Consider the following 13414-nt stretch of genomic DNA (forward strand, 5'->3'; position numbering starts at 1 on the left):
ACAATACTAACAAACCAACATTTTATCTCAATGTTTGATTTATTTGACAAATTCAGTTCAATATGGAGAATGCTGCTGCTTATGGTGGGATGAAGAAACAATATGACATAACTATAATGATGAAAGTAAAAAAATACACCAGCTAAACATTCAAGCATTCTGAGTAATTATAAACTGCTTTGCATGGTTTCCTTTGGTTTTTAACTGCAAATATAAGGTACAAATCATATTATTTTGATTATAGTACTATACTAGTCCGATGGGAAAATGATAACCATTCTGTCGGTCGGCATGACATCACTCACGATAGATCACTTCATCCGTTGGTTGTTTTTACAGGGATTCAGAGGTTTCATCTCGCGCCCTCAGACACAAAGGGGACACTTACCATTGTCATAAAATAAATGCCTCTTTTGAAACAATTCAAAAGTTTGATTTCTAATCTGGGGAATAAACTCCCAATTATTACAAAAGGAGAAACAAATTGGTGTCTTCTGTGCGGAGAAAATTGGCTGGAACTGAAAGCCCTGTTCAAACCAATAGGGATTTCGCGAGGGTGTCCCCTTTGACAGACGTGAGAAATGGGGTACGTGCAATGGATGGAACAACTACGACCGAGAGAATGTCAAAGTCTATGGACCAAATCAAAATACTGTTATTAAAGTGAACATAACCGCTTCTGGCTGTAAACCTTGTTTAATCAGTGAAGTATGGTGTTATGCAGGGTGTTAACACTTTAAGGATTGAGAGCCAGAAAGCCTTAACTCATAGCGACCTGATGCTACAAAATGAGCATAAAGTCGCCAGGGCACTATAGAAGATACAGCCCATTAAACATTACAAAATTAATTAAAAAACACAAATTCTGGAGGAAATATTGATTATTAAAGACTAAAGCAAGTAGCCATCCTAACATGTTTGGTATGATTTTAAAGGGTATATAAAATACGGATTTCAAATCTGGAATATCTCATAAAGTTATTTCGTCAACTTAATGCTCATTTTGTGAGTGCAGTACATTGTGAGATACGGCTTTCTGTTCTGAACCTTCAACTTGATGCAAATTTGACATTGCACACTTTAATGACATCATGCTGAATTTTATAGCATATGGTATGTATCGTATTATGCAGGTAATCAAATTTAAAAAAAACCGACAGTTTAATGCAGTAGTAAGGTAGTGTCTTGGCTCTCTTGGCTAGGTGTGCCCGCCATCAGAAAAACATTACTTTATCTAAATTTGACCATCAAAGCACCAAACTATCCAACATTGGGACTGGTATTATAAAGTACATCGTCGAACCTTGATGCATTTGCTACCCATATGCCATTCTGTTAATATAATGACAACTTAATGATTCCATTTTTCATTTTGAACTGCATGGAATTGACATGTTACAATGACAATGCACTAAGTTAACACCCTAAATCATGCTCCCATTGATAAGCAGCTATATAATGAGTGCTTGGCGCACAATAAGGTTAACTGCTAAGGTTAAACACAGGTGGATAAACCTTTTGTGCTCTAAGCAGCCTTAGCAGTTAACTGAGATAAGGCTTTCTGGTTCTGAACCTTCAACTTGATGCAAATACATGTTAAACAGGTGGATAAACCTTTTGTGATCTAAGCAGCCTTAGCAGTTAAATGCTAAGGTGGTGGATAAACCTTTTGTGTTCCAAGCAGCCTTAGCAGTTAACTGCTAAGGTTAAACAGGTGGATAAACCTTTTGTGCTCTAAGCAGCCTTAGCAGTTAACTGCCAAGGTTAAACAGGTGGATAAACCTTTTGTGCTCTAAGCAGCCTTAGCAGTTAAATGCTAAGGTTAAAAAGGTGGATAAACCTTTTGTGCTCTAAGCAGCCTTAGCAGTTAACTGCCAAGGTTAAACAGGTGGATAAACCTTTTGTGCTCTAAGCAGCCTTAGCAGTTAAATGCTAAGGTTAAAAAGGTGGATAAACCTTTTGTGCTCCAAGCAGCCTTAGCAGTTAACTGCTAAGGTTAAACAGGTGGATAAACCTTTTGTGCTCCAAGCAGCCTCAGCAGTTAACTGCTAAGGTTAAACAGGTGGATAAACCTTTTGTGCTCCAAGCAGCCTTAGCTGTTAACTGCTAAGGTTAAACAGGTGGATAAACCTTTTATGCTCTAAGCAGCCTCAGCAGTTAACTGAAGGTTAAACAAGTGGATAAACCTTTTGTACTCTAAGCAGCCTTAGCAGTTAACTGCTAAGGTTAAACAGGTGGATAAACCTTTTATGCTCTAAGCAGCCTCAGCAGTTAACTGCTAAGGTTAAACAGGTGGATAAACCTTTTGTGCTCTAAGCAGCCTTAGCAGTTAACTGATATGGTTAAATAGGTGGATAAACCTTTTGTGCTCCAAGCAGCCTTAGCAGTTAACTGCCAAGGTTAAACAGGTGGATAAACCTTTTATGCTCTAAGCAGCCTTAGCAGTTAAATGCTTAAACAGGTGGATAAACCTTTTGTGCTCTAAGCAGCCTTAGCAGTTAACTGCTAAGGTTGAACAGGTGGATAAACCTTTTGTGCTCCAAGCAGCCTTAGCAGTTACTGTTTTTGTGGCCCAAGCAGTCAATATCACTTTCGCATCAAACACTTATAGACATTTCAAAAACTGACAGTTTTCTATTGTTATTGTTATTTCTATTGCTATTGTTGCAGTGACGATCTGTGTACAGCTGATGATTTCTGCAGCTTAGCAACGGATTGATTTTTCTTCAGTTATCATCAGCTGACAGATCGTCATTGCAACAATAGCATTGATAAAGAAAACTGTCAGTTTTCGAAATGTCTGCAAGTAAGTGGAAGAAATTACAAATGACAGTTTATCATGAACAGTCCTGATGAATATTTTAATATCTTCAAGAATAAGGCTACTATCACCAATTGGCACCAAACTGGGTGTTCCTTCATCGTTAGAATTAGGCCAAGGAACAAAGTCACTTCTTAGCCACTGATCTCATCAGTGACCAAGCTAAGATAGACCCTACTAACAGTTGAATTCAAATGACAGATTTCTTGAAATGATAAATTCACATACAATTCTAATACATCCTTTTGACACTGTAATATATCTTTTAAATGAAATGCGTGTTAATTCAACTATTCAGTGCTACTCCATAATCCAATAGATTGAAATAGCAGCAATACTGGAATACATTTACATTGGGATTTCTATGTTATAATGTGACACTTGTCATTATTGTTGCTAATTCTTAAGTACAAAAGTACATACTGATTTTGAATGAACTGTGCATCAGAACAAACCCTGAGTATAGGCTGTCTCTTAACATTTATACATTATATTATAATGTGGCATACAAAAAGTACAAAAATACATTCTCTGTAACGACTACTGATCCATTTATATAAGTTTGCAATATACACATACATGTAACAAGTCTTAATAAATATCTTCTTCATTTAAAAAAAATGTTTAAAACATGAATAGTTATTTCAAACATAAAGGTGGGACTGCACATTTATTTACAATAAAATACATCATAATTTGCTATGAAATTTCAAATATAATTCCGATTTGTAAATAACTACACAGGGTCTAAGAACTGAATTTTTAAATGTAGAGCTATCATGATTCTAAATATTTAGCTGTAATAAAACGGTTAAAATAACCAACTCATGCTCCCACAAAACAATAAGCTATTATAAGTTTTAAATCTGTTTTCTTGATTACTCTGTTGCAAACAGAAAACAAACCTCTGTTACCTAAAACTAAAATACCAATTTTTCTTGCCCTAGCTACTAACATTTTAGCTACCAAATTGAACAAATACATGTAGTATATACTAAGTCTTTTTCTAACCTTTGAAGATGATGCAAGCTTTTTTTAAATGTACCATTAAAATGGTTGACACTTTCAGAATAATGCTATCCACTGCTATACAATGGTGTAGCCATGATTTATTTTCAAAAAGGACTGGCTCTGGCAAGACAATGAAGCCTATTTCTCTAACATTTCAGGCTAAATGTTCACTCATAGACACCGATTTCTTTTTTCTTTTCTTTTCACCAAACATGCACCCAATATTCCCTAATTCTTGTTTATACAACAAACTAGTTTTGGGATCATTTGGGAGGGGGTGATACCCTTGTACCGCACTCCCTTACCCATGACTAAGCCCCTGATTCTATCAGTAAAAGAATGTTCTGTCAAAGCTATAATTGTGCATACTGTTTTATATTACTTAAGGGGTACTACACCCCTGCCCAATTTTGTGCCTATTTTGCATTTTTATTTTTCAAAAATTATAGCGCATTGGTGACAAGTAAGATATGTATATTATAGGGCAAGGACTACAACTAATGCACTGGAAACAGTTGTGGAGTTACAGTCAAAAATGAGGGCAAACCAATATTTGATCAATAAATCAATAACTACTTGCCTTGAGTTGCAGAATTTTCAGTGCAGTAGTTGTAGTCCTTGCCCCTATAATATAAATATCTTACTTGTCACCAATGTGATATAATTTTTGAGAAAATGCAAAAATAGGCACAAAATTGGCCAGGGGTGAAGTACCCCCTTAATTATGTAAAATTATGTTTACAAAATTTGGCATAAATCAATTGACCTTATTGGTTAACCCCATAAGCCTTTGTGAGTACACCCTCCGAGAACTCGTCATTTGATGTCACATTGACTTGCAATGTGCAGTAAGCATGTTCAATAAACGATGTTCGGAATTGTTCGCATCGGCGCAGATCGGCGTGACGTCAAATGACGACATCTCAGGTCTATTCACAAAGGCTTATGGGATTTACGGAGAAGGCCAACAATGTGGATAGCACCTTTATGTTGATGTGAATGTTTTTGCACCTTGCTGATGAAAAAAACTAAATCGGTTTAGCCATTTCATTATGTATTTCTACTTACAGATTATACATAAAGGAGGAACAACACCATGACAATAATTAAAGCAAAATAAAATATATCCTCCTATACAGGATGGCCATGTAATACCATTTTATACAGTGCTGCAAAAGTGGTAATATTTGTATGTCGCTTTTTGCGCTATACTGATTTTGAATTACTTTGCTTATTTTAAATTTGTGATTTTCAGTTTTCTTACATATAAGCCTCTATTTATGGGGGTACTACACCCCTCGATAAATTTGTGCCTGTTTTTGTATTTTTCTCAAAAACTAATAACAGTGGTAACAAAAGTTATGTATATTATAGGGGCAAGGATTCCAATTACTACACTGGAATTTCAGTGACCCAAGACAAGCAGTTTGTTATTTATGATAAGAAACAAGGTACTACAAGGATGTACCTCATTTCCTATCATATATACTGAACCGCTTGTCTTGAGTCACTGAAATTTCAGTGTAGTAATTGGATTCTTGCCCAATAATATACATAACTTTTGTTACCAGTGTGTTATTATTTTTGAGAAAAATGCAAAAATAAACACAAATTTACCGTGAGGGGTGTAGTACCTTAACGGAACATTTTGCTTTTGGCGGCAGTTTTCTTGAGCAATAAAAATACAAACATTTCCACTTTTACAGTATAAGCACCATGTAGAAATTCCCATTAGCTTTTGTTAAATACTAACTCTCTTAGTATATTTATCATTCAAAGTTTCACAAATACTTAAGATTTTATCAATTTCAAAATGGTTTAAAGAATATATTCTCAAAATATTTATTAGCTGATATAATTTGAAGCTGCTGTAGAACTTGATGTAGCTGTATGCTGCTGTTGCTGATTATATTGTAATTATGGCAAGTTTATCCCATGTAGCTATAGTTTATGGATCTGCAAAACAAGTGACAGAGAGAAATACTAACAAGTAGACAACATTACATTGTAATTTTGACAAATAACTTGCTGAAACTACAAAGGAAGCACAACTTTGTGGTCTATTGCTTCATGAATATTATGATTTTTTTTAAATTGTCAATAGCTATGAATTAAGGGTTTACCGTCGTAACTAAACTTATCGACCAAATCTTTTTAACTTGACATATTTTGTACATTAATATGTGTAGATAATAAATCAGCAAAAAAAACAGGGGGTGCCGGACCTCACTTTTGAGCTACAGCCGTTTTAAAAGAGGTGTACATTTCCAAAAATCTATGTACACTTCAATGGCAAAATCAGCAATTTCCCCAAAATATGCCACCTTTTGCGTTGTAGAAAAAAATTGTATCGATCAAATTTTTTAATTTTATATATGTTATGAAAAAGAAAAAGCTCTTTAAATCGCGCAAAAAAAATTTGGGAGTACAGGACCTTGTTTTCGCGTAAATTGACCAAAATAGGTCAAAAATGCATTTTTTTTTTTTTTTTTGCGTAGTTAATTGCGTACATGGATATTTTGGTGCATACCACGCGCTGGTATACACGCAGCGATCTGATGCCGGATAAGCGTTCGTTTACGCATATGGCCACAAAAAAGGAATTGTCTGTTTACGCAGGAAAGTTTTCACTGTAAAAAAAAGTTATATACCTAAGAAGTTACCATATTAAATAGGAACAATTATTCTGATGATGTCGATTATTAAGATTTCATGCCTTAATATTCTTACTAATTTGGTGTATTTTGGTCATAAACGGGTGTAAGAAAGACTCCCGTTCTGCAATCTGCAAAGATATTGGACCAAAGAGTTATCAAGTTACACAAAGTGAGGAATTTTCAGCTTTCACCATGTTCACCTGACAAAAAACGACCAAAAAGAGGATTTATTAAACATGTTAAAGCGAAGCGTTTGACACCATGGCGGAAGTGTTTGACTATAATAGGCCTACAATTATTATAGGCATAGGCCTACTTACTTAGCATGCTTAGTGCCGTTTACGAGAGGAAACATTTTTGGTCACAAAAACTATATAATCGGAATTATCTCGAAGTGGATTCATATCACATGGCAGTTCAATTAAAGCAAAGTTAAACACTGGGTTACCTATAGCTGTAGAAAAACGTTTGGCCTATTAGGCTATGATATTATTTTTGTAAATGTATACGACACATTTATTTGAAATTGAATAGTTTTGATGGTGTTGTCTATATCGCATGCATTATGAATTCAGTGCACGTAGTAGGCCTAGGTCTTTACCCAATAACACAAAATGCTTTAAAGATTTAAATGTTGGATTATAAACTTGCCGTGTGGTGCGTTTCATTTTGAAACGTTCTACCAACGTATAACCTTTAATAATAGGCCTATAATATACCGGTAGTGGTTACCCAACATTTAGGCCAAAATATTATTTTAAAAAATTAACCAATTTATCCAACACTCATTTAGGCCTAATGTTTAAAAAAAACCTTGATTCTGTGTTTGTTGGGTAGGCCTATAACTTCATACCATCTATTGGACCCAACTGTCGTAAGCTTACTTTCGGGGAGGGGTCCAGGTCCGTATCAGTGGAAGCACGCTGGCAAAATTTGGTTTGTAGGCCTACATGTTATATTTAAGCGGCCATCTTTCTTGCACTCAGCAAACATTGTTTTCTTTATTTTGTGGCCCTGGTTATCACCGGTGCATAAAAAATAGCATTGACACGCACAACACGCATCGTTCCCTCGCGATGTCTGCAATAACGCCGAAAGCACGACGCTGAGTACGCACGCGTTGAAAAGAGCATAATAGTCAAGTCGAATCGGGTGACGACGGAAAACCCTTAAGGGAATTTTAGTTTATGTTAATGCAGTTAACCTAGAAATGAAGACATGAATAAAGATATTTGAGGTAATATTAGCATTTGGCATTAGCTGTTTTCTAACTTGGTTGAACTGTTCATGTATACACTACTCAAAATAATTAAGGATCATGTCCATAAAGACACACGCTAGTGTAAAAACACTGAGACCATACGTACAAGATGCACAAGGCAGGCTATTATCCATGTTCTATAAGCTGCATATCCTATCAATGACTGCGATACCTTGTTTAGGACATTCTAAAGAAGTACCTGCATGTGCAACCATGACTGTTTCAAAATAGCCTGCCAAAGTCATGCAGGTAACTCAGAGGTCGTGCATTGAATTAGTTTGAATGAGGAATACTACGGGAACCAGTGCCTTTTGTTAGAAGTAAGTCACACATATACATGAGTGAAGTGGATAACCTCTATAAACTGAGATTAATATATCAAACTGTCTATCACAAGCTTTTAATATGAACAATGTTAAAGCTCTGGACTCGGACTCTAGCTGACTACAGAGAGGAATCAAGAGACATACTACGTAGCCGCCTTGGATCCTGACATGAATCAGCTAGGCAACATGAGATGTTGCCTTTCTTCAGTCTACAAGCTGATCATCAAGTCATGTGACCCGGGTTTACCCTGTGGGTCACATGACCAGAATGCAAATCAGGATTGTGAGCATCTGATCCTTTCATTTTTTGAGTAGTACAGATGAGGTGACCTCTCACGTCATAACCCAACATTATGCATGCACATTGTATTTGGTTGAGGAGACATGCTTTAAAAATTTGTGCCAAATCAGTTATTGGGCAACACAGCTATTGATAGGTGAAGTGGTAATAAGCTGTTACTGTATTCGTTCCATTAACTGCCCAGGGTTCTTAACGAAATAATTTTGAGTGGGCGCTTATTTTTCAAATTGTTTAGGCCAACAAGACGTAAAAAACTATCACCATCAGTGTGTCATATTTTTAGACCATGATTCAGATTTGCATGTGCAGTTAACTAATATCAGTTTGCTTGTAAAGTCACTGGGTGGGTGCTTATAAGGGCTTGGGCGGTTAATGGAACGAATACGGTACAGTTCTTAACTGTTGTTTACAAACACTGCAATCACCTCATCTGTATCTATATATCATTACCATCACCACAACCACCTACCCTTCCATATATATATATATAGACACTATAAGCTGGGACAGTGAGCTCGCTGGTCTTCATCACTGTCATCTCCACAATGATCTAGCCCATCACAGATAAACACATCATTTATGCACCTGCCATTAGCACATTTATATTCACATGCTAAGCAATCCCCTTCTGGTATGTCACAGGTCAGAGAACTTTCATCACTGCCATCATGACAGTCCACATAGTCATCGCATACCCACATGCAAGGTATGCATAGTTCATAGTGTTCAGTTTGTAAGTTATAATCACATTTGAAGGATGCACCATCACCGCAAGAGCTACTGTTTACATGGGTAGTAGCTATATAGCAAGGAAAAGACAAGGGTAAAGGATTATTGCTGTTAATGCAATTTGGAATAGCATGGTTAGTGAGTTAAGCATAAATTAGTTTTACTTAAGGGATAACAGATAGCAAAGTTTGCACAGTATTTTTTGTGGGACATGAGATCACATCATATCAAATTGCATTCTGAATATAAGGAATGTCCTTCTGATATCAAATAATTTTGATTTTTTTAAAATTTGCGATATAAAAAAAATTTGATGGCAAATTATTATAAATTGATATTTTTTTATTTTTGATATTTAACAGTCTTCGAAGTTAACTTTATTAATGATATGTACTTAAAGTGTATGTAGCTGGGAGGAAAAGCCGCCCATCATTTGAAAATTTTGTATTGAAGATATAAATGTATGCATAGAAAATGATGCATACAATAAATTGCCTCTGTAACTGTTGTTCTTTGCAAATTGAATATTCTACTAAACTTTGTTCAGCTTGAAATTGGCAAAGATTCATAAGATTGTGGATTAATACAGAATCATCAGAATGGCATTCATGCAGTTGGGCACAGCACCTATGCCACTGTTGTTATTTTTAAATCTCGAACAAATGCGTACATGCCTTTCTGTGTGTGTATGTATAGTGACTGCGTACTTCGCAGAAGCTCCAACCTTAGCAACCGACTGCTTAGTACTATTTACGTGGCGTGGTTGGTTAAAAAAAATTGTGTGTAGTTTACAACATCATAAACTTGTGGGACTCACATGGCGCTTTCAATTGTACAGTCATGCCGTTTGCGAGAAATAAATGTAACAACAGTTTTTATGCTTTGGGTGATGTGTGACTGGCACACGCTTATGTGAATTTATGTGAGCTTAAGTTGGGACTTTATTGACACATATAGTAACAAAAATTTGCCAATTATAAGCCAAACAAAGTATACAAACATGCATAGCAGTAGCGAAAGCTGAAGTAAAAGTAAATACAATAGAGAGCTTGGGATTTCCAAACGTATGTGTCATACGCTCGCGCATCTTTTCAAAATCCCGTCACATGAGAGTGATTTTGAATAGATGCACTGGCATATGATACGTACGTTTGGAAATTGCAAGTTCTCTAATATTTGGAGAAAGTTGCAGAAACCACTTTTGTTATATTTATATTAGTAAAAGGCAACAGGGATAAACGGGTATGCATAGGTCTCAGTAAAATCCTATTCAAAGTGGCCAACACCAACAAGTTATTACAAAATCATGAATACAACTCATTTTTTAATCTGCATACAATCACTACAGTACGTTTGATGACATGATCTACCATAGAAGACAATTTGAAGTTACTTTTGTACAGTTATTTGCAACAAACAATTCTGTGACACTTAAATCATTTGCAAAATGTATTAATTTTATTTCAGCCATCCTGTGACCTCACACACATTGTCATGTTCCTAACACTACCCAGAGAGGTACTATGGAGTATATTTTATTTCAACAAGCACTATACAGCAGATTTATCTTGATATTTCAAGAGGTAACAGAAGTGCTGAAAAATATTATAGCACATCCAGTCCTTGCCGTCTAGATTTTAAAGGCTAGTGATCAATCACTCGCTAGCATGATGCAAGGCGAGTGGTCGAATCAGAGCTAAATCACTCTAAAATTTGTCTAAATGGTAATTCATATCAATATGTAACACTTACGCACTGTTGACACCCTCTCTTTTGCTTTCAGGGATTAAGGCAAAGTTTATAACGATAAATCAAATACATTGAAAGTGCTGAAACTTGAATGTAGTTCAATTTTGGGTGATTCGCTGCGAGCGATATTTAGCATCTATGGCGAGTGGAAAATTGTTCACTAGAAATTGAGTTTGGGCAAGTGAATGCTCGCCTCAAACAGCAAGGCCTGCACATCAGCATGTTTTATATTGTATATTTTATGTATGTGCATTTTCCTTTTTTTTAGTTGTTCATTGTAAAGCGCAATGGGGCATCTGCGATGCAAATTGTGCTATAGAAATATTGGTTTATTATTATTATTTCCTGATTTTGTTATAACTTGATGAAGTAGGTCACATATGCTGGATGTAATACAGTAATACTTATGTATCAATTAAATATGTCTTACTTGAACAGCCTTGTTCATCACCTCCATTCATGCAGTCTTGGTTCCCATCACACATTTGGCTTATTTCATAACATTCTCTACCACACTGAATCTGTGTTGTTGGACCTAAATCAGTAATGACGAATTTGAGAAAATTACATTATCTGAATCATCATTAACTTCACTGTGAAATGTCTCTCATAAACAGCCCTGCACACAGAAGCTGTGCAAGATTTGAAAAATGCTCAAATAGTCCAACTGGGCAGACTTTTAAAACATCAACAAATGCATACCTTCCTAGTAAAACGATATCATTGTTGCCATCACTTGGCCATATATATGGTCACTTTAATTGAGTTTCTGTATGCATGAACTGACTCCTCTTTCCCATAATTCACAATTTATCCTGGCTTGTTGCAATCAACTTACAGCAGTCTTGTGGCTCATCACTTCCATCATTACAGTCTAGATTACCATCACACCTTCTATTAGCTTGGATACATTCACCACTACCACATCCAAATTCATTGGAATTACATGCTGCAAAGAAATAAACACAACAAATACAAATTAATGATGAAATTGGATGGGCGTTATAAGGCTAAATAGCCTTCATTAGAGTGCTTGAGACAACAGGTAAACTACATGCTCTTCAGCCATTGTACAAGGCTTTCATCCTATGATCATGTAAAGAGACCATGTTATTTCCTTAACTCTCTTCACGCGGGTGTCGACTGCAGACGACATGTTTCAAAAAAAAAATTTAATTCAAAAATGTCAGAAATGACAATTTTCATGACCATATTTGGAATCAGCATGAAAAATGCATTAAAATGAGTACAAACAAGCCTAGTATTGGTTCAGTAGCTCTTAAGATATTGATCTTTTGAGAAAATATTTCAAAACTTTTTCCATTGAAGCGCATGGCTAGCATGCAGAGCATTAAAGATCATTTCACTGTGTATCTACCTGTCAATCAAACATCAAGTTACAGGGCAATTGAACAAACATTTAATATTCTATAAATGTAACCAAAATATTAAATGAAACTTAACAGTTACCGAGAGAGGATAAACAGGGGGAAATAGTTTACAACTCAATAACCACCATACATGGAAATATAAATGTGACCAGTGCCTTCCTTGACTTGTTTCCTATTAATGTATTACCATGCATAAATGAACTGAAATATCCAAAACTGTACAAATATGGCCTGAAGGCTCTGACGGCTTAATTCCCAATTGCTTCACTCCACCCAGGTGTAAATTGGGGAGCTGCTGGGGGTAATCACAATCTAAGTCGCTGAGAGTACCTGCACATCAGTTGCGGACTTGTGGGAGTGGAAATGATTCGGATATACCCTAATGGCAGCAGAATAATTGTTGAAGTGTGCTGGTACTTAGGTGTAGCGCACATTAAATCACAGACATTTATTTAAGTACTGTACAATTAATTTGTTTCATTTCAAGTGCGGTTTCAGATCAAATAAAATGATCCAAACATTGGTGTGTATGCTTTACCTGGACAATTGCTTTCATCACTGCCATCCACACAATCAAAGTAATCATCACATCTGGCAGCTGGGGCTATACATTGCCCACTATTACACAGGAACAGGCCAGGGCTACAATCTGTCAAGAAAAATGCATTGCAATATACATATACTTTGATCAGCTCGTAATCGGCGGGAATTTTAACATCGCGGATTATTATCAATATATGTTATTTAGAGAATTGTCTTGTGACACCTTGCCAGAAGCATCAAAAATTATTAATTCAAGTCCTGTTCCTGTCTACTTTCTTTAACATGCACATTGTAGATCTTCCAGATGAACAATATTACTCTTAACATGGATTTACTTTTTCGGCGTAGTGGTAAAAGCCTAACAATTCCCGCCGATTACGAGCTGATCAAAGTATACTTTCAAAACAAGTGGGTTGTTAAATTACTTGGTGATATTCCCTAACATTTCAAATTTACACACCAAAGTTGATTGGGTCTTCCAACATTATAACATTCTTTAAGCTTTATGATATTGTCAATATATAGATGAAGTAAACATGTGAACACTTAGGAATAAAAATAAATAAAAAATAATCTTACCTGGCCCAATTTCTATCAGTAGCGCAGGAAAAATGAAATGGAGAAA

General features: G+C 35.8%; 1 protein-coding gene and 2 long non-coding RNA genes across 3 annotated transcripts; 1 reads left to right on the plus strand and 2 right to left on the minus strand.

The window, feature by feature from the left end:
- Positions 1-702: 702 nt before the first annotated feature.
- On the minus strand, positions 703-2448 carry LOC140148374 (uncharacterized). Its single transcript, XR_011858480.1, has 3 exons — positions 2187-2448; positions 1667-2130; positions 703-1515 (listed from the first exon to the last, which is right to left on the minus strand). It is a non-coding gene; the product is annotated as an uncharacterized lncRNA (long non-coding RNA).
- LOC140148375 (uncharacterized) lies at positions 2229-2577 on the plus strand. The gene is made up of 3 exons (XR_011858481.1): positions 2229-2292; positions 2351-2408; positions 2462-2577. It is a non-coding gene; the product is annotated as an uncharacterized lncRNA (long non-coding RNA).
- Positions 2578-8855: 6278 nt separating this feature from the next.
- LOC140147189 (uncharacterized) lies at positions 8856-13414 on the minus strand (the record flags this gene model as incomplete). The annotated part of the gene is made up of 5 exons (XM_072168969.1): positions 8856-9176; positions 11286-11390; positions 11694-11804; positions 12785-12895; positions 13369-13414. Coding segments are annotated over 5 exons (678 nt in total), but the record flags the coding sequence as incomplete, so codon positions are not given.

This window comes from Amphiura filiformis, chromosome 3 (genome assembly GCF_039555335.1).
Source record: "Amphiura filiformis chromosome 3, Afil_fr2py, whole genome shotgun sequence".
In the NCBI taxonomy this organism is placed as follows: domain Eukaryota; kingdom Metazoa; phylum Echinodermata; class Ophiuroidea; order Amphilepidida; family Amphiuridae; genus Amphiura; species Amphiura filiformis.